The sequence below is a fragment of the Stegodyphus dumicola genome, chromosome X1, assembly GCF_044657685.1.
Source record: "Stegodyphus dumicola isolate Sdum_Otavi_A_Nest chromosome X1, ASM4465768v1".
Lineage (NCBI taxonomy): Eukaryota > Metazoa > Arthropoda > Arachnida > Araneae > Eresidae > Stegodyphus > Stegodyphus dumicola.
In genome coordinates, this window is record NC_140780.1 from 179,798,934 (window position 1) to 179,825,287 (window position 26,354).

General features: G+C 32.8%; 1 protein-coding gene across 1 annotated transcript in view; it reads right to left on the reverse strand.

Moving 5' to 3' along the window:
* Window positions 1-26,354, reverse strand: part of pps (protein partner of snf) — a 176,053-nt gene that overhangs the window by 78,064 nt on the left and 71,635 nt on the right. The window contains exons 6-10 of the mRNA XM_085807651.1: window positions 20,553-20,730; window positions 15,618-15,745; window positions 11,203-11,273; window positions 9,116-9,538; window positions 2,742-2,891 (exon numbers count right to left, since the gene is read on the reverse strand). Coding sequence (XP_085663777.1) covers window positions 2,742-2,891; window positions 9,116-9,538; window positions 11,203-11,273; window positions 15,618-15,745; window positions 20,553-20,730 — 950 coding nt within the window. The remainder of the gene's footprint in view (window positions 1-2,741; window positions 2,892-9,115; window positions 9,539-11,202; window positions 11,274-15,617; window positions 15,746-20,552; window positions 20,731-26,354) is intronic.

Genomic DNA, 26,354 nt, shown 5'->3' on the forward strand with positions numbered 1-26,354 from the left:
GATGCTGCATGGTTTGATATCGATGGTTGTCCTCAGAAGTTTAGCTCCCCTTAGTCGACACTGGGGAGCGGTCGATGTTGAACTCTGTACTATGCCTTTACGAGCATGCGCTGCCATCTGCCATTGACTTTGTGACTAACAAACCCAGATTTAGTGAAACAAAACTGCCCTCCTGGGTTGATTGGAGGTGCTATGCCTTCTTGGATCACCTCTAGGGGTTGGGGCATTTAACCATACGGCAGCCTCTAGCTAGCCAGGTCTGGGTGTCCCTTCTCCCTTGTGCACTGCAGTTGCAACAAACTATCTTGGAATCTGGGCTAACTTCAACTCTCTATTTCTTTAAGCAATTATTGCCTAGTAATGGTGCTTATGAGTCTGCCAAGGCCTGCTTTCAGCTTTGATCTGGATGTTTACATACATCACCAGTGACTTTAACCCTTTCAGGACGAGCATCCCATATACGCATTCCCTAAGAACGTCTCTTACAGCCGGGCGTCCCATCCACGCATCGCTAGAGATTGCATTCAGAGGACGGGTGATGTGTATATGCATTTTAAGCTGAAACGTTCTTCTGAAGGCCAGTAGATGGCAGCCTATGTCCATTACTTTTGAAATGAACACAGTTTTAGGTTTCTGACCTTGAGTTTGATATATTCTGCTTGACTTTGGTATTTAACTCATCAGCTCTTGCGAGGAGGGGGAAGGAAAGCATAAACAGAGGTGAGCTCTTTAAATCGCTCTGTGCTAATGAAAACATTTGAGTGTCTGATTTATATCCAATTCCTTTTTTTATTCTATTTTTTCCTTTACTATGTATGGTCTTTTAGGGTTAGTATGTGGAGTATTGTTACGTTTCTCATTGCCTTCGGATATCTTTTTATTTCGGAAAGCCTCACCTCCAGTCTATTATGGCGGGAAGGCGCTATTTATCAGAGGAGGAATACCCTCATATGGTCAATGAACCATTTATTAATGCAAATGAGTGATGATTCATTTTCTAAAGAGTTAGAAAGTGATACTTCTCCGTGCTTCAAAATTTACCACACTCAGTCTTCATTTTAACTTTTGTTGCTTCTTACTGTAAATAGTCTTTATTGTGTTGTTTTATTAATTTTAAACTTTATTGATGGATTTTATCAATTAAAACTTTGGAATAATTTGAATAGCGCTTCCGAAATATATTTTACAAGATAAGCAATTTTTTAAGTATACTTTTATGTAAAATAAAGGAGAAAAAAGGCTAATTTTTAACAATTTCACTACATTTCAAGTAATAATCTAAAATGATACCAAAAATTACGATGCTAGAAGAGAAACCTTTTTTTTTTTCTGATTTTTTTTTTTTTTTTTTTTTTTTTTTTTTATAAAATTAGTCTTAGCGATGCAAAACCTCTGTCCTGTACGGTGACTGCCTTCGATTCCCTTCCGTCCCGCACGAGCCTCTTAGCAAAGGTGCAATGTCGCGAAAAGGTTACATCACTCAGATTCTTGACATGATGCTTTTATGTTTTTAAAAATGTTCCAATAGCTATTCTTCTTCCATTCTCCCAATCCATCAAATGCTTTCTCTACAATATGTTCTACCTTTTGCATGGAAACCTTTTATTCAACTAATAGTAGAATCCTTGAAATTAGAATTTGAAGCACTACCTTAAACTCCTTTCCACGCCTGAAAGAAAGAACAGGAGCCAAAATTGGCCCATTTTACTGTAGCAAAAGGTGAATACCGTTGGACTACATAATGTTGACTTTGGGCAACACACCACTTTTTGTTGGAATTTAAGTACCTTTTTGTAGTTGTTCCTTTAAGTTTTCCTGTCAGTAAGTATATTTATAGAGATCATTTGCAACTAAATGAAGATTAGGACTTCTGGCACAGGTTAGTATTTGAAATATCTAAATTAGGTGACTGACACAATGGATAAATGTCGGAATTCAAGTCTGCAATGTTGTTTAAAGATAATTATCCGATTGATCAGTATTCTTTAGATCTGGCTTAAAGGTATCATGAAGTAAAAGGCAGAAGTAGTTGTTAGCTGGCAGACTTGGTGGATGTGCAAACACAATTAACATTGCCAAAGATCTAAATATATTTCTCAAAGTGTCTGCATTTCCAATAGAGGTGAACAATAAAGCATACTACAGGAAAATTTGCTGTATAACAGAGAAAATCATTCGCCACATATAACTGATTTTAAATTCGATATTTTGAGACTGATCAGCCAGTAAATTTGGTAATTTACATTAGATAATGCTTTTGTACAAATTGTTGTTTAATAATTTTTTAGTAAGAGTTAAAATAGTTAAAGTTCACTTCGGTCAATATTCTTTAATTTTGATAAGTGTGTTACAATAAAGCACAGCAGGTTATCTAGGACTATATAAAGCTATTTGCTTTCTTGGTTAGAAAGAAATTCAGCATCTTTTTACAAGAGTCAGCAAAATGTTTGAACTTACTCTTTCACTACATTTCAAATATGCCAGATTAGGTAACAGAAGTATAATAATAAACTTTCATACTAAAATATTACATTTAAAGGAAGGACAAAGGGGAAACGTGAATAACAGAAAATGCTGACAAACTTACAATCAAGAGACGTACGTGACAGTGTTTCTAGTGTTAGCAATAATGAAAATGTCACAAGACAATTGGCATGTGATAACTGACAGCAAACTGATGCAAAATCACAAGTTTTTATACTTCTTTTTTATTCTAGATGGATAAAGATAACTGCACTCACCTTCAGGGCTCCTTTTGTTTCTTTCATAATTTTTAGGCAATCTGCTACATGTTTTTCAATACAATTTGGGCTACAATAGCAAGAGTTCTCTGAGGCAATTTTTGGACAAGAAACACAAAGTTGCTTACGCTTCAATACATCTTTTGAAGTCTAAAAGTAAATTAATTTTATGAAAAGTATAACTTATTAATAGTAAGGAACTAATCAAAAACAACTGCAGATACAATATACGTCACAAAATACTTTTAACTGCTAAAATAATGCAATAAACAGTAAGAACTCCAGATACCCTCAAGATAAAGAAAAACAGATAGAACACATTTTTTATTAATACAAATCCATCCTACTATTGTCACAATGCCATACTTTCATTACTTCATTTCCCCACTTTATTTTAACCAGGATAATATTGCCTTATAAGAATTCTCAGAATCAATGATGTGAAAATATTTTAAAAGTATGGTGATAGAATACTAACTTTGTCCTTAAAAATTACTGAAATAATATTTTTTAATGCTGTTTCCCAGCTAGGGTAATATACAGTAAAAGCTCAAGTATCTGGAAAGCTTGGGAAATGTGAAATTCTGGATGTATGAAAATTCCAAACAGCTAAGTGTATTAAAAAAATAAAGAATTCACGTTGGAAACGCCAAATCAATAGGAAAATTTTCCGCTCTAAAATTATATATATATAAAAAAATACACCTTCTTTGTAACCAAATTGAAAATCAAAAGCCTACATTTAAAATTACCTATAATTTTTTTTGGGGGGGGGTCAAATTTCAGTGAAAAAAGCCAAAGCATTTCGATTATAAATTTTTGCTGAAAAAAAAAAATTTAGCATATAAAAAACTTAAATTGATTATCATAATTTTTCATGTTACAGTGCCATTGTTTATCTGTTTCCAAAGTCTTTATTTATTTATTTATTTATTTTTTAATGCTCAGATCCTGTAACTGTTAAAATAAATACTCCACTTCTAACAGTCCCAAATATTAATTTTTTTTTTCAAAATTTGGAAGAAAAAAATTGCCTTTATATCCTTCCTTGCAAAAATTAAATTGGTTCTTTGAGAATAATAGAATTTACATTAAACCAAAGCGAACTTCTCATGATTGTGTTGCGACATCCCGCTTACCCATTACTGCCACTATATCACAATGTTTGGCAACAATGCACATGTGTTTACAATATTATAAGCACTATTATGACATTACAAACCCCTCATTCACTAAATTTTTTTTGGCGGAGGAAGCTTTTTTATTGAAATTCCTTAAATATCTGGTTATTTGAGCTTTCTGTCAGTTGAATGCTGGCTAGTCAGGCTTTTACTATAATCATGCCCACATTTAATAATTTCCCCCAATTCTTTTTTTTCTTTACTAGGGGCTTCAAATATTATTTTGTTCTTATATAAAATCATATCTTTTTATCTTAGACTACAGTGTGCAATATCGTGCTTACTTTACTGATTCAAGAGATTTAAATTTTTTCCTTTCCATTGAGGCATCATAGCATTCTCATCATCTGCTTGCTTTAGAAAAAGCTGATTAGTAGTAGAAATAACCTTGTTAAGACAATCTTTCTTTAGAAATAAAAAATTATCTCGTAAATATCTACTCTGAAATTTTCAGTGTTCATAATGAAATAGAAATACAGTGGATGGACAAAAATATGGAAACACCCTGTGAAATGCATGTTTGAAAAGAAAGATTGATTTTAATGAAATATGTAGGTGGCGCTGGCGTTTTTGACTACTGACGCCACCTATACATCTTCGTAAATGTGCTAAACAGTTCAGTTGTTGTCGTAGTACTGTTATGTGAGGTTGTCATTGCATTATGTCAGAGTTAACAGACTTCGAACGTGGGCAAATTGTTGGAGCACGTATGGTAGGTGCTTCCGTAAGCAAGGTAGCCGAGGTGTTTAGTGTTTCAAGAGGTACTGTATCGAAGATTTATTCCGCATATTTGAAAAGCGGAAAAACATCATCTGCTAAATCACAGCGCGGACGAAAGTGTGTGATTGTGACAGACGATCATTAAGGGCAATTGTGACGAAAAATAAGAAGACCACAGCTGCAAAAGCTACTGCTGAAATGAATGTTGTGTTACCGAACCCTGTGAGTACCAAAACAATTAGAAAGGAGCTTCATAAACAGGGAATTGCTGGCCGTGCTGCAATTGAGAAGCCACTCATCAGTGATGCTAATGCCCGTAACAGGAAAAAATGGTGTTTAAGTCATAAAGCCTGGTCTATAGAGCAGTGGAAGCGAGTAATATGGTCTGACGAGTCTTCTTTCACATTGTTTCCCACTTCTGGCCGAGTTTACGTCTGGAGAACGCCATCTCAAGCCTATAATACAGACTGCTTGTTGCCAAGAGTGAAACATGGCGGGGGTTCTGTTATGATTTGGGCAGCCATATCGTGGTTCTCTGCTAGCCCCATGATAACTGTGTCAGGGCACATGACTGCCAAGACTTATGTGAACATTTTGGCCGATCAAGTTCATCCCGTGGTACAAACTTTGTTCCCCGATGGTGATGGTGTCTTCCAAGACGACAAAGCCCCTGTTCACACGGCTCACATTGTCCAGGACTGGTTTTCTGAGCACGAGGATGAGTTGTCCCATCTCCCCTGGCCACCACAGTCACCAGACCTGAATATTATCGAACCTTTGTGGTCTACATTGGAACGGAAAGTGCGTTCTCATTATCCACCGCCAACATCGTTATCTGAACTTGCTACCGTTTTGCAGGAAGAATGGTATAATATTACCTTGGCAAACATACAGGAACTGTATTTATCCATTCCGAGAAGACTGCAAGCTGTTTTGGATGCCAAGGGGTTTCCTACACCTTATTAAGCAAAGAAACATGTTTTTTTAAAGGTGTTTCCATATTTTTGTCCAACCCCTGTATGTGAGAAAAATTTTCTAAAATCCAATTACATTTTAAAATTTTATATTTGACCTAACCAGGATGATAAGTTGATTAGTGAATGCCAAATGCTAATCCAATTGTGTGGGTGCAATCTCCACATAAGACTTAGTTGTGGATTGTCACCCCAGTTCCTTTCAGACGTAATACCAGTCACCCTTTATGCTGCAGCTCGGGCAATGTTTTCAGTGATAACTAAATGACCGATAGGTTCAGCCATAATTACTAATAACTACTTATGCAGAGAATATCCAGCTTTCAGATTAAAAAAACTATGTTCTTTGATTCAAGAATGGACTGGACTAGCTAGAAGCACCTAGCAGTAAAATTTATGAGGCCCCTAAAAACTATTAGCAACAAAGTGAATTAGAGCTTCATAAATAAAGCAAAAATATGAATTACAGAAGTCTGTTGGTGAACATAATCTGTCCAAAGCACCTGACAACCTTCAGGCCATTATTATTAAGATGTGTTATGCTATTATCTGCATTTCAAAAAAAGATTCATCAAATAAGATTGGATAATAATAACAACCAAGGCCTAGATTTTGATCTAATGCATTTTTTGAATATTTTCTCTTTTAAAGCACTTTTTAAGTTTTTAGAATATTTTGAAATATACTCTGATAACCAAACTGAAAAATAAAAAAGTTACACTAGTAATAAAACTGTTTCAACTCCTATGAACTCATTTTTACTAAGCAAGCATGCCCTATCCACAGAAAAATGATTATGTAATCTGTTAGTCCTACCTATTACAGCAGACTTTTTCCACTAGCTATGAATGCCATTTTTAAGAATATTTCCATACTGGCATTTCTTAGCTCTTTACAACATTCTGTACATGTTCATTTTCACATGATTACATGCAAAGGGGGAAAAACTATCAATCAGCTGTAGTCTGTCAGCAGATGACTGCCCTTAGATCATTGGTTCTCAAACATTTTTGCCATGTGTACTCCTTTCACCATTTCTAGATAATACGCCCTTTCCCAAACACCAAAAATGCACATACATTTATTTAAATTTATATTATTTTTAATGTGTTATAAACTAAACAAGAAAAGTATAAAAAATGTTGCTAAATGTCAAAACTTGAATGAAAGAAGTTTTTTTTTTTTTTAATATTCATAAATAAAACTAAATACTTAACAGATAAATAAAAGGCTGACCATATTTCCCCACTCAAACTATAGATTTCCAATGGCATGAAATCAAAATATGATTGCCAACTGTACTTTTTGCCAAATGATTCTTTTGTCTCAAAAGTACTGTGAAAACAAGCAGTGTAATAAAAAAATTAGAATCCTCACTGCATATATTTTGTTTAAATCTTTCTGCAAAGAGCTGAGACAGAAAATGTAACTTCAAGTATTATGTAACTTGATACTTTAAGGGCTTTCTATTTAGTTTTACAGCTTCCTATTTTTTCTTTTTTTAAGCTTTCAAAGGTTTCTCACAAGGTTTATAAGCATACACATACAGTTTTTTTTTTATATATGCTTTTTTTTCAATTCCAGATAATATATGTATTTTTAAAATACACAAAATGAATGCTTTTTATGTTCAATGTTCAGACATTCTTTCTTTCTTGACACGTTCATTTTTAATTTTGTTTTGAATTTAGTTAATATTAGTCTGCATACGATTTTTTAATTTTTTTGCAATTGTATATAGCTGTTTGTACTTTATGAGTGTGAAGACGTGTAGGGAAAAAGACTTGCATTTTTTTACATTTAAATTGAATTTTGTTGGATATGAATTTGGATTAATAAAAAGTGGTTTGGAGTCTCAATGGATCCAGAAGAACAAAACATGTTTTTGGCACTCATTAATCAAATTGGTTTAAGGCTTCAAAACACTTTCCCCTTGACAAGTTCTGTTTGAGGTGTTAAACAAAAGAGATAACTTTTATTATTTTTGGTTTTGTTATGTACAAATTTACCATATTTTATTTGTTTTCACTCCTTGAAGTGAACATTATTTGATTCCACATTTGTAATTTTCTCTAATTTGCATTCTACCAGTTTATAATGCAACTTGGAGAAATTAGGTTCAACCTTCAAAATTTTTAATATGCAATTTTTTTGTTCCAATTTTTTTCTTGTTTTTTTTTATTTATTATATATACATATATATCATAAAATATTAATGTAATTATCTGAATGTATGAAAAACTAAACCTGAATTTTAGTTAAAATTTTTGTTTAAAATTTGCGATAAAATTATTATTTCCATTTTAATATGCAAATGATACTGACAAATGTACACAGAGAAAAATTTTTATAGACAATTGCTTCTTGGAAACAACGGAGAAAATTAGAGAACCTGTGAAAGAGGGGGGAATATTACTTTTAAGTTAAGAAACTAATGATTTGGATGGTCATCATTTGTACAGTGTGATAATAAATGCTATGGATTCAGATTTAGCTGGCAAGATATTTTTATTTAATGTTCAACAATCGAGAAAAGCGAAACACTCTGCAATTTGTTATTTGTTCAGCATCACTTAACAATTTATAGCTAAATGGCATACAACATAATGATGTGTTGCTCTTTTTAGGAGATGCTGAACACACATTAAAAAGCAGGGAAAAAACACACACATTTTATCCAAGATACTGCATGTGACTTTTCTGACTCTGGGGTTGCATCGTCTCACAAAAACTCATGCAGATTACTCCAATATCGACAAGCTTATTTCTAACATAAAGAAAATATTCTTAAAGCACCGTATCAAATACAGTGTTTTAAATTCCAAGCTTCTAATCTAGCTTTGGCATCAAAGTCTGTTATAATACATTGAGGACCATGGCTTGATTTGTGCACCTACTGATATGGGTGATGCTGCTCCAATTCCAATGGCACAGAAGCACAGAATGTTTTCTCTACAGACAAAATTAAAGAAGGAAATCTTGCATACATCAGATCCAATTTTAGGATCCTAATTTCAACTTTTAAATCTTTAGAAAAGCAAAATATGAAACATGTCAATGAAAAAATTGCATTGATAAACTATGCAAATTTTTAAAAAAAGGCCAAAGGCAAAGTTTCGGATAGCTAGTCCCTCCCCCCCCAAAATTATGGATTCCAAACTATATGGAAAATATCCCTCAACCTGACAGAAGAAGCAGACTCTTGAAACTGAAGAATGAATGATAAATGTTGCAGTTTTTTTCAAGTATGCTCCAATAACTGTAGCTTCATCATATTATTGACTTTTTCTTCAACATTTAGTGATAAACAATTCTTCTAAAACTGCATTTGAAAGAGATAATCTGAATTTGGCTAAATTAAACCTGGCAAAAATGGTAATTTACTTAACACATAGGAAGAGTTTTATCAGAAGAATTGTAACATCTGTTAATCATAATACAAAATAAAACACTATTAGGTTGGAACTAAATACATGATTAAGAAAGACAAAATTATTACCTTCTGTTTTGCAGGATTTATTGAATTCTTTTTATCACTTAATTTTCTTCCCACTGACTTTGAAGAAGTTTCATTTTTTGCTAATGAGTCTTTCTTGCCCTCTAATTTATCCGTAGAACCTGATGACTGTTTCTTTTTAGCAAACGACAAAGTATGCTCCATATTGTTAATTACTTTTGGGATTCCTCCATTATGATACGAATTCTCACCTTGTTTGTTGGCTTTCTTTCTTTCTTCAGTTTGATCACATTTTTTTGTTAAAGGTTCATTTTTCATAAGGGCATTATTATTATTATTATTAGTTTCATTCACTTTAGAAGGCACTGATTTTGCAGATATAACTTCAGTTGAACTGGTAGTTTCTTTTCTACAACTAATTTTGTGCGATTCTTCGGTTTTAACATGTTTAATTTCAGATACATCCTGTCAAATAAAATACAAATTATAATATCAACTCAAAATTAACCATATATAGATGACTGAGCTTTAATTGAAAACTAGTATCACTACAACTGGATATAATGAAATTCAAAATATCCATATAAAATAAATAGCCACAGAGTTGGGCCATAAAGAATTACTCAATCTGAACTTGCTACAAATTTTCATAAGTCAAAAACCTAGCATATTAAGCAAAGATTAGTAACTACCCACTATTTTCCTGGAACATTACACAGCCCCACACATTGTTAATTAACATATTTGCCATAAGCTGCACACCAGACATATAGGGTCATTCTGCAATTTTTTAGATATATGCAGATAAGTGGAAGAAAAAAAAAATAATTATTAGAGTTGAAAATATGAACTATTTTAGCCTAGAAGTAAGTTTTTTTTATTGGGCACCTGCAAGTAGCTTAGCATAGATTAAATTTTACGAAGAGAAATGGAGTTGACACGAGAACATTATTTTCTATGATTTTAAAGTGGGTTTAAATCAAGAATGCATTTAACAGCCACAATTAACATATGGAAATGAACGTCCATCTCATGCTACTGCATTCAGATGGTTTGCAGAATTTCACAACTCTTCTCAGAATAACACGCAAGAAGGTTGTTGTCGACAATCCTGGATAATGTGACTGCCATACGGAAAAATTAATCGATGATAATCACTGCAGCTACCAAATGATACAGAAGGAACTTAACACTGGATCCACCAATATACATAACATTATTCCTGAAGAATTGCATATGAAAAAAAAAAAAAAAAAAAAAAAAAAAAAAAAAAAAAAAAAAAAAAACAGTTTGCCATTTTGTTTCCCATAATTTAACTGAGCACCAAAAAGTGAGGTGTGCCAGAATCAGCCAAAAAAAGAAAAAGAAACTTAAATTACTTAAAGATGGTGGCCACCCAACTATTCTAAAATTATAACTGGTGATAAAATGTACATACCGTTTTTTGATGTTCCAGCATGTCAAGAAACTAAAGAATAAGTCTTTGAAGGTGACCCCAAGCCCATAATGGTGAAAAGACAATGTGCCATAAAAAAGTAATCCATTTTGTTTTCTTCAGAAATGCAGGATTGGTAAAGCTAACATGCTGGAAAGACAGAAGACAGTCACAGCGAACTGGTACACCACTGTCTTCCAGAAATTCTTCAAGAAGTGAATGTTACAAGACTCTGCTCCATCATGACAATGCATCTTTTCATTCTGTAAGACTGACAGTTGAGTTTCTTGAACAGAAACACATCAGTGATAAAACATCCACCCTAGTTACGTATATCTCAAAAACATTTCTGAGTGACCTTTACATTTCAACGTTTATCAATATAACAACACACATGGAAAAACCAACAAAATGTAGTTAATTTTTATCAAAAATTCAGAAATGTACTTTATAAAAACTCCTCTTATACTTAAAACTTCCTCTTAAATTTTCAGCTAATTTCAAAAGCGTTAAAAATTTTAAGCAATAAATATACTTGCATGTTTATTTAATCACACATCCATATCTTCCATTACATACAAAACAGATCTTTGCTTATATTTCCAATAACATTTAACATGAATTTCTTAAATCTGAATAAAGAAAAACTTAGTAAACATAATATGCTAAATAGGTTAGGGAGAAAAGATTTTACCGTTTTCTGCAGTACTGCACTTGTTGATGAATTTTCTGTGGTTGGCTTTGACTCTAGTGTTATCATTTGCTCTGAAAATAACAGAAATTATAACATTATGTAAATGATTTATTCTTCTACATAAAGACTGATTAAAAATTAGCACAAGGAAACACATTCACATTGCTTATATAAAGCCACATACATCACGTTGCAACCACTTTAACCTCGTAAAATCTTTCAGCATATATAATATTTATCAAACTCATACACTTGCAGTACAGAGGGGGGAAAAATCTCCTTCATGGTCAAGTAATTCTTCATTTTCTAGTTATAAGACTTTTCGATTATATATAGAGCTAAAACAAGTAACAGTATTCATTTTCTTATAAATAGGGTGAATGAGATACGGAACAGCCAACTTGCAATGAGTGGACAAAACATAAGGAATACTCTAATAATGTACTGAATCATATTAACTCTGATCATAGTGTGGGAATACTAAAGGAACTTGTTTTTGTTACTCGCCAACCGTATGCCTAAATCTCTAGCTGTCACTGTAACAGAGATTTTCAGGATGCACTACAAACACTTCACACTCTGTCGTCACTTCAGTCAGATTTATTCTCTGACACAAATATCTTCAGAATTAATTTAATGAGTAGTTATGTGGTAATTGTTGTGGTTAAAGGTTTATTATTTAAAATCAATCATCTCTATGTGTGTCATACATCTCTATGTGTATCATACAGTAAAACCTAGCCAAGCCTCTACAGATATTTATTGTCTCACTCAGCATTCCATGACAAATGGTGACTTGTGCACATGCTTAATCGGAATGAATCCAAGCAATTTTAAGGAATGAGAATTTCTTCTATAATAAACAGTGGTTGGTGATAATGTGTGAAATGCATTTCAGTGAATATTTTTGTATTATTGTGCATATTGGATTACTTTTAATGTATTTGTTGGTGATCAGGTTCCAGCAACGTGGGACTGGATGCTTTTTGTGCATCGAGGTGTTTTGTGATATTTTATACCAGTTAGTTCAACAAAATCAATAGTGTATGTATGCATTTGTCAAATGGGTGAGTTTCATTTTTTTTATGTATCTCTCTGCTGTAGACCATTTTAACCCAGGCCATAACATCTATTATTTAGTATTTCTTGTATGTATTTAGTGATTCACATGCACTGCAACTGCTTTCCAGAACTGCATCATTTTCTTTTCATCCATGTTCATTTATATGTATTTAGTGCTTCACGCGCACTGCAACTGCATTCCTGAACTGCATCATTTTATTTTTATCTGTGCTTATTTATATGTACCAGGTGATCAAAAAGTCAGTATAAATTTGAAAACTTAATAAATCATGGAATAATGTAGATAGAGAGGTAAAAATTGACACACATACTTAGAATAACATGGGGTTTTATTAGAAAAGCAATAATCTGATCAGAAAAGCAATAATTAGCATAACAAATTAAGACAAAGCAAAGATGATGTTCTTTACAGGAAATGCTCAACATATTCACCATCATTCCTCAACAATAGCTGTAGTCGAGGAATAATGTTGTGAACAGCACTGTAAAGCATGTCCGAAGTTATGGTGAGGCATTGGCGTCGGATTTTGTCTTTCAGCATCCCTAGAGATGTCAGTCGATCATGATACACTTGCGACTTCAGATAACCCCAAAGCCAATAATCGCACGGACTGAGGTCTGGGGACCTGGGAGGCCAAGCATGACGAAGGTGGCGGCTGAGCACACAATCATCACCAAACGACGTGCGCAAGAGATCTTTCACATGTCTAGCAATATGGGGTGGAGCACCATCCTGCATAAAAATCGTACGTTCCAGCAGGTGTTTATCAGCCAGGCTGGAGACGATGCGATTCTGTAACATATCGGTGTACCTCTCACCCGTCACAGTAGCAGTTACAAAACCAGAATCACGCATTATTGGTATCATTGAAATGGCTACAAGTGATCCCCTAACTGCTGATGACTATCAAATGGCTTGCATTGCTGTAAAACCTACCCCATTTTGCTGTAATGATCTCAGTCCTTTATTTATTTATTTATTTATTTCAATTAGACACTCGATTGAAGCTCATAGGTATAAAACGGGATGACATGAAAATTTATACCACAATTTCTGCCCTTGACACCAAAATTCTACAGTCAGTCCACGAGGTAGTTTTGAAACTACCTTCAGATAACAAATATGGGGAATTGAAAAATAAATTAATTTCAGTGTATGAAGAGTCTGAAAATACCAAACTAAAGCAGCTGTCACAGGATTTGCAACTTGGAGATATGTGCCCATCCCTTTTACCATAAAAAATGCAGGAACTTGCATGTGACAATTTTTGTTTTACAATCATTGTGGCTTAACCGTCTTCCGAGCAATATCCAGGCTATTCTTGCCACTAGTAAGGAGAATGTACCCCAGTTGGACCAGATGGCAGACAAAATTCATTATGTTCTCCAGCCACAAGCAATTAATTAAGTTCAGTATCCCATTGTTGATATTTCATCGCTCCAGCAACAAATCTAGGAATTATCATTGCAAGTTGCAGCATTACTGACACGATCTCTGTATGGCCCACATGGCAGATTAAAGAGGAATAACTTTAATCAGAGGACATCTTCAATATTCTAATAGGAAGCACTTCTGCAGAGAACCCGGTAAATGTAAACATCGCCAACTTTGGCTATAACAGTTCAGACCTGGTAACCCATCGGATTTATCTATTCGCTTGTTCGAAGTTTGCAACCATTTCTCATGCGTTCATTTTGTTGAATTATCACTGTCGTTGTTCACATTTGCAAATTTATATTATTCTTCTCTTATTTATTATTATTATTTCTGAATTTTTTAACAACGAACAGATAGAAATATTTTCGTAGATATATGCCGGTTCTCGGTTCGCGAAGAAAGGAAGAAAATATGGCGGGAGGGGTGAATGCTAATTTGTAACACGGCTGTTCACGTTGTGTTCTTAATTATTAACAGCTTTAAGAACCATGAGGTTTCCAACCTCTAAAATAATTTCGTAGGCCGCAAAAATGTGCATGTGCATTTTAAATAATTAAGAAATGCTTTTATTTTTATTATTGGTTATTGTCATCTAAAATTATGAGAATAAATCAATTTTTATGGCGCAAAATCTTAACAAGATAATATATTGTTAATGTTTTTCTAACAATAACCTTTCAGAGGATGGCAGGTGTGAAATAAGTAGATGATTAAATTGAAATAAAAAATATCATTGATTATCTAAGATGACAGAATAGTTCGGCATCAACATGATCAAAATTGGCAAACCACTGCTGGTGTAAGGAATATATTGTTTTCTATGTTAACTGGAGTTTAAGACAAATTTTTTTCGTATATCACGCTTAACCGGTTAATTTATATTTTTTAAATGAATTTTTATTTCCGTTATAAATCCTTATATATTGTCTTATGCTTAATATATTCTTTTCTGTGCTAATTTGAATTTAATACAAATTTATTTTCGTATATCACGTTTAACCGGTTAGTTTTACATCTACATGCTTATTATCTGTGAATTTTTACTACCATATGCTTAATATATTGTTTTGTCTGCTAATTTGAATTTACATGCACTAAAAATCACGTTTACAAAATATCACGGCTCATCATCGATGAACGGCGAGCTTGGCGAGTAAAAATGCAACGGCGCCAACGGGTTCTTTCTCGAAGCGCCAGCGGGTTCTCTGCGGATGAAAACCCTTCTAATATTTAATACAAAAGAAGTACATTCAGTTTTGTTGCCAAGTACTCGATCTTCCACTAAGGATTGCCATGAAAGACTAAACCATGGACGTGTAGCAGAAACACTTAGAGAGGAGAAAACATGGATTTTAAGAGCTAGACAAAGAATTGAGTCTTAAATATAAATGCACTTCATGCCAGGAATTTCATGCAAAGAATCACAGTAACTGCCATTTTTCTCATTATTTTATATTACTGGTTGGCTGCTATGTTTACTAACTTGCTCATCATTCTCAAAACCTATCAGTAACTCTAATACCACTAAGATTGTCTAATAGGGCACAGTGTTACTGCCACTTGTTTCAATATTTCATACACTACCACTAAATACTTATCTAACTGTACACAGAATTTTATACCAACTCAACTGCACACAGAATTCTATACCAACTCAACTGCACACAGAATTCTATACCAACTCAGAATACTCAATGTACCACTGCAATCGGGTGTTACTAATGCTTTTCAGTACAGGAGAATTAGGCCATTGTTTTCTTAACACACACCACTCTGCAAAACGTGAATTCTCCTATGCAACCAATCCCTTGATCTTACCATGTACATGCAACCAATACTTGATCTTACCATGTACATGAAAACTTGGCTTCAGAATATAATGTATCTTACTTACCTTTCTGTTGACAATTAGGACACTTCCACTCTTTTTTTAGTTTTTCAAGCTGACGACCAAGTTGTCTGGTCACATTAACGCAAGATCCATGAAACCAGTCTTCACATGCATCACACTGTATCATAAACCTGCAAAAACAATTTAGAAATTGAAAATGAAATTAAAGATATTATTCTACATATTTGCTACTAAAAGAATATCTTAACATATCTCTTATCTAAGTTTCTAAATTCATGCAGTTTTCTTGAACTCCTGCATAAAAACATTATTTAAAAATATATAGAAAAGAGTTTGGTTGATACATTTTAGAATGATATACTACATGTGTAAATAATTAAATGACAGTATCCTATCTAAAATATAACAGAAATTAAATAATACTACAAAAAAAGAATACTTAAATATCACGATGTGTAAATTCTTGAAAATTACAAATTCAACACTATTAACAACATTAAAATGCTGAAAATTAAGATAATGCTTAACATACTAATTTTAAACTTGAAAAGTTCAAAAGTGTATAAGGTAAAAATGTGTAATGTTAGATATCGTGTTTAACCTTCCAAAGGCCAATACAGTAGGAAGCCCAAGATCCAGAATTTTTAAATATCTCAACCTTCAAACCGCCAGCAATTTTTTTTCCCCTTACAAATTCTAGGAATGGCAAATATAATGCTCGAAAAACAGCCTCCTGTACAAGTGACTTTTCTCAAAACTGAAATTCCTGCATATCACTTTCAAACACCTGCCAGCTAGGTAATTAAACTATTGCAAAGCTCATATAGCATTGACTGTGGCCATGACTACACTTTCGACCCTTAAGTGGTTGTGGGGGCTGTTAAAATTTATCTATCTGACCTAAACAATCCCTCCTGGGGGTCAACGTAGAGAACTCTGCAAAGCTACTGGCTAGGATCTGTACCTAGGCAGTCTCGGCCATGGGTATATAAAATTTATAAACCTAAGTGGTTCTGAAGGCCCTGGAAAGGTCACTTATTGGCAAGCCCGGTGGTCTGGTGTGTCCTAGAGTGGAGCGGCTCTAGAAGCCTGGGGGTAGCGTCCTGTGTACGCTAGGTAATATCCCTCTGCGACGGGCAGCCCAAGCAACTGGCAAGTAGCATCTAGACGACCAGCATCACTGTATGGCGATTGGTGTCAATGTCTCCAAGGTGCAGGGAAGGGGGGTGAACCCCCCAGAACTGTTCTGAGAGTGCACTGGCTGAGTAGTGCCAGCACCTGGCAAGGCAAAACCGTAATAAGAGAACTGACCTAAACAATAAGTGATGCCTCAAGACATTCGTTTAACATGGAATGTTTAGTTTTCTTATATTGCACAGCAGAAAAGAATGGGAAAAGAAATAGATTTTTAGGAACTTAACAAGTGGAATTAGTGCCTTTAATGTTTATGTTCCTCAGATGTCTCTCATAAATTAGTTATTAATACAACATAACAGCAGAAAATCACAACAAATGCATTATTACATGTCAAGCAATAAAAACATACAGGGGGGAAGGAAATCTAATAAAAACAACATTACTTAAATAAAACCAACTAATACATTTTAAAAACAACATTACTTAAATAAAACAACCAATTAAAAGCAATAAAAACATACAGGAAAAAACTAACCAAAAACATTGATTAAATTAAACTGGCTGCTTGGGAACTGAAACTTCAAGAGATCAATTTCTAAAATTCCAAAGCTTTAAATACGTGTTTATTACATTTTATTCTAAATTTTAAATAAAATAATAAATAAAGCTAAAAAAAGCAAGTTATATAAATGAGCAATAAAAAATTACTCTACCAGATCTTATTCGGATAATCAAAAATTTGGATAACTGGATTTTTCCCAAAGAAAGCTATGTAAACTATTATTAAAATTAATTACTGTATGTAGTGCGTGTCAGAAAAGGGAGAATAACTATTTTTAAAGAAAAACAAATTTTAATTAATTAAAATGAAAAGGCTACACTTTTGCATACATAATATATAAGAAACTGTACAATCCTTAAAAGTGCTGAAAGTCACTACTTGCTGAACATCTTGGTCAAAACATGCTGTTTAACGGACAACGTACCTTTCTTATCCAGCGTTACTTGCTTTAAAGGATAAACAACCAAGCTTCTTAGCTACAATCTCAGCTTTTTCACAAAGAATTGGACGCAAAATTTGAATTCTCATAGAACTTTGCTGCAAAAACCACTTGAAAAAATGACATCTTCGAAATTGTTGTTTGCATCGTTTTGCTGCGTCGATTTTCTTGAAAAACTTCCACCTTCATTTTCAATTAGTGACGCAAAGTTTAAAAGTGTAGGTTTGTTCTTTTTAATGTCTGAAAATGTTGGTTGTCCAACACTACGTTTCTGTCTTAATTTTTAAAATTCCTACTATTAGCTCACACTCTCCCTATATCTTGTTCAAATTTTCAATCGTTAATAAAATACTTTTTATTCATCCACTCAAGTTCAAATACATTTTTTTAAACCTGTAGTGGCTGACACTTGATGTTAATACAGTTTTTTTTTTCAAATATTAATTTTTTAAAGTTTTTAATTAATTTTTTTTTCTATTTTTATTCATTTTGTATTTTTAAGACTTTTCTTTGTTGACCTAAGTAGGTATTGACTTTACAAAAAGTTTTTATTTAATTAATTTTCAATCATTAATAAAGTACTTTTTATTCATCCACTCAAGTTCAAATACATTTTTTTTAACTTGTAGTGGATGACACTTGATATTAATACAGTTTTTTTACATATTAATTTTTTTTTTTTTTTTGTATTTTTTAAATTTTTCTTTGTTGACCTAATCAGGCACTGACTTTAACTCTGAAAGTGATTTGAATAGTCGAAGTTCGAATAATTAGAGTTGTACTGTATAATGGAACAGACAACTTCAGAGAATTTTGATAGTTAACAGTTACTGAACACAACATTAGTAGTCAAATGGCATTATTACAAAAATTTATTGCAAATGTAAAGTAAAAACTTCTTTCAATTACACTTTGATATTTGCCCATAAATTATTGATCCCTTCAAACTATTTTGTTAAAACACTTTCAAGGACATATGATTTATTTCTTTTGCTTGACATTTAACGCATAATTTTTATGATGACACTAACTGAAGATTAATTGAAATCGTTCAATAAAAATTACATTACTTTATATCCTAATAAAAACTGCCCTTTATGTACTTTTATTTCATATTAATAAAAAGAAGTTACATTCTACATGCATAAAAAGTTATATTCAACTCACTGGCTCCAACCCAACCTGATCGATGCTCAGTTCAAAGCCTCAAAAAGGCATGAATGTTTGTGATTGCTGAGTTTTAACAAATTCGAAGCAATAAAAAAATGTTTATAAGAAAAGACTTGTCTTAAGAGACTACTGGCAAGAAAATAGGAATAAGAAACCCTAGTTCTCTGTCTCCTTCTCCTGATGTGCTTAATTACATAATCTGATTTAACGGCTTCTGATCATTCTCTGTTAAAGAATGTATTTATGAGCTTTCTGATCATTATGTGTTAAAGAATGTATTTATGAGCTTTCTGATGATTATGTATTAAAGAATGTATTTATGAGCTTTCTGATGATTATGTGTTAAAGAATGTATTTATGAGCTTTCTGATCTTTATGTATTAAAGAATGTACTTATGAGCTTTCATAAGACCCACAGAAAGGAGACCACACTATATATGAATCTGTTTTAGAAAGCCCTTTTGTATGGTACATTCTGTATGGTATAATATTTCAGTTCTTTCAAGGTGCACTTCATTACATTAATATGTTTAAGCATCAAAATAGATGTTAAGTATAGCATAGTTCATATACATTCAACCAGTGTATTATTAATTTTCATTTTAGTTTTGCTTGAGTGGCAACAGCTGTAAAATGTTATTAAGTTGGTAGAATAAACATGTTTGGTTGTGTTTAAATTTTTGAGATTATTTAGGTAGAAATAAGTTGATGAATGGACAAAATGGTATACATTAGCTGTCATATCTAACAATAAGATTCAATGCTATCATATTTTTTTTTTTCCTACATATGCAAAAAGTACAAGAGAGGCAACTGTAAATGCCCTAAATTCAACTGGAGGGTTAAAGATATAAATTATGATACAGAAAAATCTCAAACTCTTTTCAAAATATTATTTACTCTAACAATGGACAATATTTGTGTGTATTGTTGTCTGGGATAAATGCAAAGACAATCAATGTGTCATGAGTTTATGCATGAATACAGGTTTGCTCTGTTAAAAGCATATTAGAAACTGAAAGATAGGAACAGCATCATAAAGTGTCATGTAGAATATCCCTGTCAGGATTCTGGACAAAGTGGCAAGAAATATATGCCATTATCTGAATTTGTATACAGAAGAACGTGGCAGTAATTTCCAGCATTTTCTGTGAATGGATACTTTTGTCATTGGTGCTCCAATTTAGTAATCCTATGCATTAACATTTCATACTTGCAATAAAGCAAATCGGCAGTAAAATAAAGACATATTTCTTACAGCTTGAGAAGTTTTAAACTATATAGTACATGTTTATAGTTTTGATTGTCATGGAGAGACAGTAACTTTATACTCCTATATAAATGTTAACTTTCTTCTACTGGCTACATGACAGAAAAATATTAATCCTAATATATTTTATGTAACACCAGTCTATCTATAAAACTACACTTTATTCTTATAACAAAGAAATTAAACATATGTATTACACATTTAAAATCACATAACATATACTGATAATTATTTTTTATTTAGATTATTATATAATAAATACTACTTATATAGGTTATTTCACTTTTAATTGTCATAAATAACATCTTTTAAACATTGCCCAAAATGATACCCCCTTTTTAAAGAGCAAAATGGAAACCCATCACTACTGCATTTATACACATAACAAAGTAGGCATACCTGTCATTATGAGGTTTTCGACAGATGCACCACAACTTTTCAGGATCATCTTCTGATGAAGAATCAGAAGCTGGCTGATTCTGTTCTGCTTTTGCAACAGTTTTCTTCACTTTATTGATGTTGCTATCAGCTCGACCCTTCCTCTTTCCTTTGAAATCATCAACACCTCGTTTTTCATCTTTAAAGGAAAACATTTTATAAGATAAATTTAAATTATATGAATGAAATTGAGAAACATTTTACTAAGAATTTCAACAGCAAATAAGCTTGCAGGTAATTAAAAAATAAAATAAAACTAGCAGTAAACAATATAGTACATTTAAATTCATTTGTCATATAAAGCAGCAGTACATAAAAACGGATACATGCAATATTGAAAACATAATAGAAAATACCAATTACTTCCCAAAAAAGCACTACCTCACACATCACCTTAGATGATGGCATAGCTAAAGGGGGCATGCAGCACATTTTGAGAGGCAGCATTTTTCATGGGAAACATACAGGAGTTAGTTGTAGGGATCTTTGGAGCAGAAAACATAATTGAGATTTATTGCATTAACCCGGGAGGGCACACGCTCTTTTGAGTTACACAAGCGCGCTCCCGGCTCCTGTTTTTTGAAGAAAAAACTATTGCTCTTCAGGTAAAAGTGTTACATTTATGCCAAAATTTTATGATCAAACTTGAAAAACATGCAAACTATAAAAATTAAAATTTTAATTTCAATTTTATGATATTCTTTATGAAATAAAATTTTTTAAAGAAATAGAAAAACGCATTATATTAATATAGAATTTACTAAGAATTCATTATATTATTATTCAGGTTTATCAGAAATATACTGCTTGAAAGAACATCTTCCTAGGAAGGCTTCAAATTTTTCATTAATTGTTATGAAACTGTTATAAACTCATTTATTGTTATGAATAACTGTTCTGGCAGTTATTCATAACAATAAATGAGTTCATAACAGTTTCATAGACAGTGTAATATTTCTGGCAGTTATTCACAAAATCTTCAAAAAAACTCTCTTATAGGTGCAAGTTTATCTGATTTGTTCTTGACAACGCGAGTTTCTGTCATCAAAATGTAAACATCTTTATAAAGAAAGAAAACATTTGTAGGACATAGTTTTGAGAAAATTTCCAAGCAGGTTCCATTTACTGCCAGCAGATCCCGCACATTTACATGAAATGACTCATGTCACAAAAATATAAAAGACCTATTAAAAGTGCAAATTTCAGTTAGAGTTGTGTTATGAGCATCTCTCTCTCTTTGAAAGCTGTCAGAAATGGATGCAATATAAATATTTGTATAACTGACGACTTTCAGCAACTTTTGTTCACTTAGTTACCATGATTCATTTGGAATCTACACATATTTTGCCTTACCAATGTTTCCAGGCAATTTAGTAATTATTATAAGGAGGAGTTGTAGCATCAGCTTTAGACTTTCTTTTTACAATTGGGTTTTTTTGTCTTTTCCAAAAAAGCAATAAATGTCATTCTCATTTTTGTTTCCAGAATCCATCTCGATTTCTAAATCAGTGTTCATGAGAACTAAAAAATTTATTATAACTTTCAGCATCAGTTTCTTCAATGGACTCTTCAACAGTTGATACATCAAATAATTTTTGCAAAAGTAATACTTCTTCCTTATAGGATAAATTACGCCACATATTTGCAGTTTTTTGTGCTACCACAAATGAACTATCTTACAGCAACGCGAATAGGCGCGCTGGGTCTGAAAGACCCAATCCGATTAAAACAAAATTTCGAATAAAATTTCCAGCTAAAAACTTCGGAAAAATAAAGAGGATGGCCTTGGAAGAGACTACACTGAATCACAACCACTTGGGGAAAATAAAGGTGTTTTCAGAAAGGTTTCTTTAATCGGGAGGGTTCATTGGACCCCGCGTGCGCGCTCGCAGGTTACTGTGGTTATCTGTTTAAGGGGCAGGATGTCTTTGTGGAGGGCTAAAATTTTACACAAAGGGCTTAAAAATTAGGAACTGATTCGCATTCAAGTTACAAAAGCACCGGCTCACATTCATATCATTGCATGCATGAATGCGTTATATACCTTAGGTTACAAATAAGGCAGCTGGCCTATTGTTTGTGATTTCATCCCAGGCCGAACTATTTATATTTAACCATTCTATTCATTCAGTCATTGGTGAGGTAAAAAATCGCGACATACTGTACTGTGATACAAAACTCAATTGGTCAGGAAATTGTTTTTACACTGCACAGAGTCAAAAACAAAGTCCAGCATAAATTTTTTTAAAATATTTTGCAGTACAAGTTTCGCTAGTTTTTTAATTACCTTCTTCAGCTGCTAAGTGCAAATGAACCAAATAAAAGGTGCAGAAAGATAAGAAAACTTGGACAGAAATTATGCTACTGGCACCATCTATTGATAAAATAAGAAAAACTAAAACAAAATTTCTTTAAAGGCTGAAGGTAAGGATTGATTGCAATTGGGGACATTAACTAGAACAGAAATGTTTTTTGGATGTGGATTTGCTAAAAAAATCTCATTCGCCAATGGAGGATGTTTTCTGAATACTTTAGGCTGCAAAAAAAAAGGAAAGTGTGATTTTCATTCCTGCAATGCTAAGCAACAGCGGATTTCTGTGTTTCCTTTTTCCTAACATAGCCTCATGTTCTTTAACACGAAATTTTAAGGCTCTTTTCGTTTGACCAATGTAAATTAAATCACACTGGCAAGGAATCCTGTAAATACCCCAGGAATCCATATCCGGAATGAAGTCCTTAAGCATGGAACTAGGAATTTTATTGACAGGAGAGAAAACAACCTCAAAGTTAAATTTTTGCAAAATACGTGCAATTTTATAGCTAATTGACGAAAAGAAAGGAATGAAAACAAAATTCTTACAATCACTTAAAACAAGAATGTACCTTTTGATGTGTTCCGATGAGAATGTTTTAACTGCACGGTTAATAATGTTGGGTGAAAAGCCCCTGTCAGTAGCAACTGCTTCTAAATAATTTAGTTTTTGATGAAGAGTTAATTTGTAGGAGCAAACTTGAAGTGCATGAAAAACCAAGAAATAAAATGAAGCTAACTTCTGTTTTGTCAGATGACAATTTGAAGTGTGGTGGAAGGTAAACCGGTGAAGGTTTACGGTAAAAAGTAGTACTGAAGTCAGATATGTTACGTGTGACTAAAATGGTAAGGAATGGAAGAGAATCGGATGTCTCAAGTTCAAAAGTGAACTGAATAGCAGGATCAATGGAATTCATTATTGAAAGCATTTTTATTACCATTAAAGAAGGTAAATATATCGTCTACGTAGCGGAACCAAACTGGGAAGTTTAAAGTTTCAAATAATTGTTATTCAAAATAATGCATGTAAATATCAGCAGGTTAGGTTATTTAATTTCGGCAAAGCCTCGAGGGTTTTCTGCCTAAGTGGAGGGATGCCTTATTGGAGAACTTTCTAAGGGAAACTGGCTCGTATGCACATTACACATGGGGAAAACCACGAAAACACCCAAAAGATATCAGCAAGGATTGGACTAAGAGGACTTCTCATGGCTAATCCCTCGGTTTGCTTACAATTCTTATTACGGAAAACAAAATGTGTTTTGTTTCAAGCAGAGATGAGTAAGTGAAATTAGTTCATCATTTTCGATGCAGGAGAAATGAAATTCAAGAAGTCTAGTTTTTAGACAATTACCGGGCTGGGCAAGGTCGACTCAGACTTTCATCCCTTGATTTACATCTCTTGGTTCGATAAAATGAGTACCAAGTTCGCTTGGGGACTAAACACTGCGGGTCCTGCGACAAGCATACCACTTGTTCAGGGCATATGCTTTCGCATCCTGGAGCCCATGGTCAAGAGCAGATTTCGGGCACTGCAGGCCTTGGCTAATTAGGGCTGTTACGCCATTGAGTTTAGTTTTAGTTTTTAGACATCTTAATGCACCTTCCACTGGAACATTAGTCATTTAGTCTTTTGTTTTCTACAATAAGTATAATAAGCAAACCGAGGGATTAGCCATGAGAAGTCCTCTTAGTCCAATCCTTGCTAATATATTTTGGGTGTTTTCGTGGTTTTCCCCATGTGTAACGTGTAGAGTCAGTTTCCCTTAGAAAGTCTTCCACAAAGGCATCCGTCCCCTTAGGCAGATAGCCCTCGAGGCTTTGGCGTAATTAAATAACCTAACCTGCTTATATTTCAACATCAAAAGAAACCACGAGGAAGTTTTGGGGAGAATAATTCTTTTACAAACTCTATTGAATTTTTTATGGTGTAAATGTTATTATCCAAATGATTTTTTTAAATTTACGCTGATTCTTAATGATGGACTTTGTTTTTGATTGTTATTGTGATATTTAAACTAAACTGTACAAAGTATTCAAAGAAATTACGAAGAGATCTCAATAGCTTCCTTTTTTTTTTTTTTTTTTTTTGCTAAGCCTTCCCTACTCCACTGAAACTTTTGAATGAAAAATACAAATGACCGTTAAATTATGATATTAATCAAATAAATAAGGAAGATTTCTTCACTGAATGAGAAATACTCCAGAATTTTATTTCTATTACTGCTTGGGAAGATGAAACCAAGAAGTGGAAGTACAGAGCTTATACTATTTATTCTAAAATACAGTCTTTAAAATGAAATTTTATATATTATAATTCTACTTCAAATTTTTCTCACAATCAGTGCAATTATTATTACATTATTACTGGGTGTGAAAGGAGTTTTTTCTAGATGCAAGTTGTTAGGAAGCACCTAAAACCTAAAAATTAGTATCACGTACTTAATAAATACAGTTCTGTCTAAAGATGACTAGATGAAGTAATGAAACAAATTTCAGAATGTCATCGAAAATTTTGCAAACAGAAAAAATAAAAATAGCACTTCAAAATGTTGGAATAAAGTTTTATTTCAAAAATTAATACAGGGAGTTTATTTATTTACCCTACATGTCATTTTGATGTTTTATAGATTTGATTTTTGTGTCTGCACTGCGAGAGGTGGTCCACCCCGGGTGGCAAATGCACTAGCTATGCCACTGACCTCAGAAATGCAAACCATAGTCAGCAAGACCCTTTAAAAGCTTATTTCAGTTTTCAAAAGTGTATCTACATCAAAATTTATATTTATGGATTTAAAAAATTTACACAATATAAAAATAAAAGACTGAAGAGCAATCAATAAAAATAACATATTTTTTATTTTAATTACAAATTGTTCCATATAATAACATGAAACTCAATCTAAAAATAATAAGGATTTTAATACAATAGTACCAAGATTATAATTGCTTAAAATCAATTTCAGCGACTTTTCTAAGGCAAATTTTATTTCAGTTGGAACAGTTTAAATCAAACTTCATAGAATTATTTAAAGAATAGACCAGGAGCTTAACATACTAAAAAAATTTTTAATTTTTAACTTCATCACAGTGAAACAAATTTTGCAATTTTTTTTTTTCCCCTTCTTTTTCCTATATTGATCGAGAAGAATTTAGGAGAAATCTTAGTTACCGCAAACTAACGCTACTTTTTATCATAAAATTTCTAGCTGCTCATTATCACTTAACTTTTCTTCAATAGCACCTAACACTAAGAGGACTTTTATCTTCTGTTAGAAATCATGGTTTTATTGATAAGTGTTTCATACAACTTATTTTAGTTACATGAACAATAAAAAGATGACAAAAATATCATCAATGTACAATCTTTTGCAAAAAAAAAATCGAAGCAAAAAGAAGGACTTTTGCGATCATGACAAAATTTGGCATGCAAAAACATCTTGATCGAACAT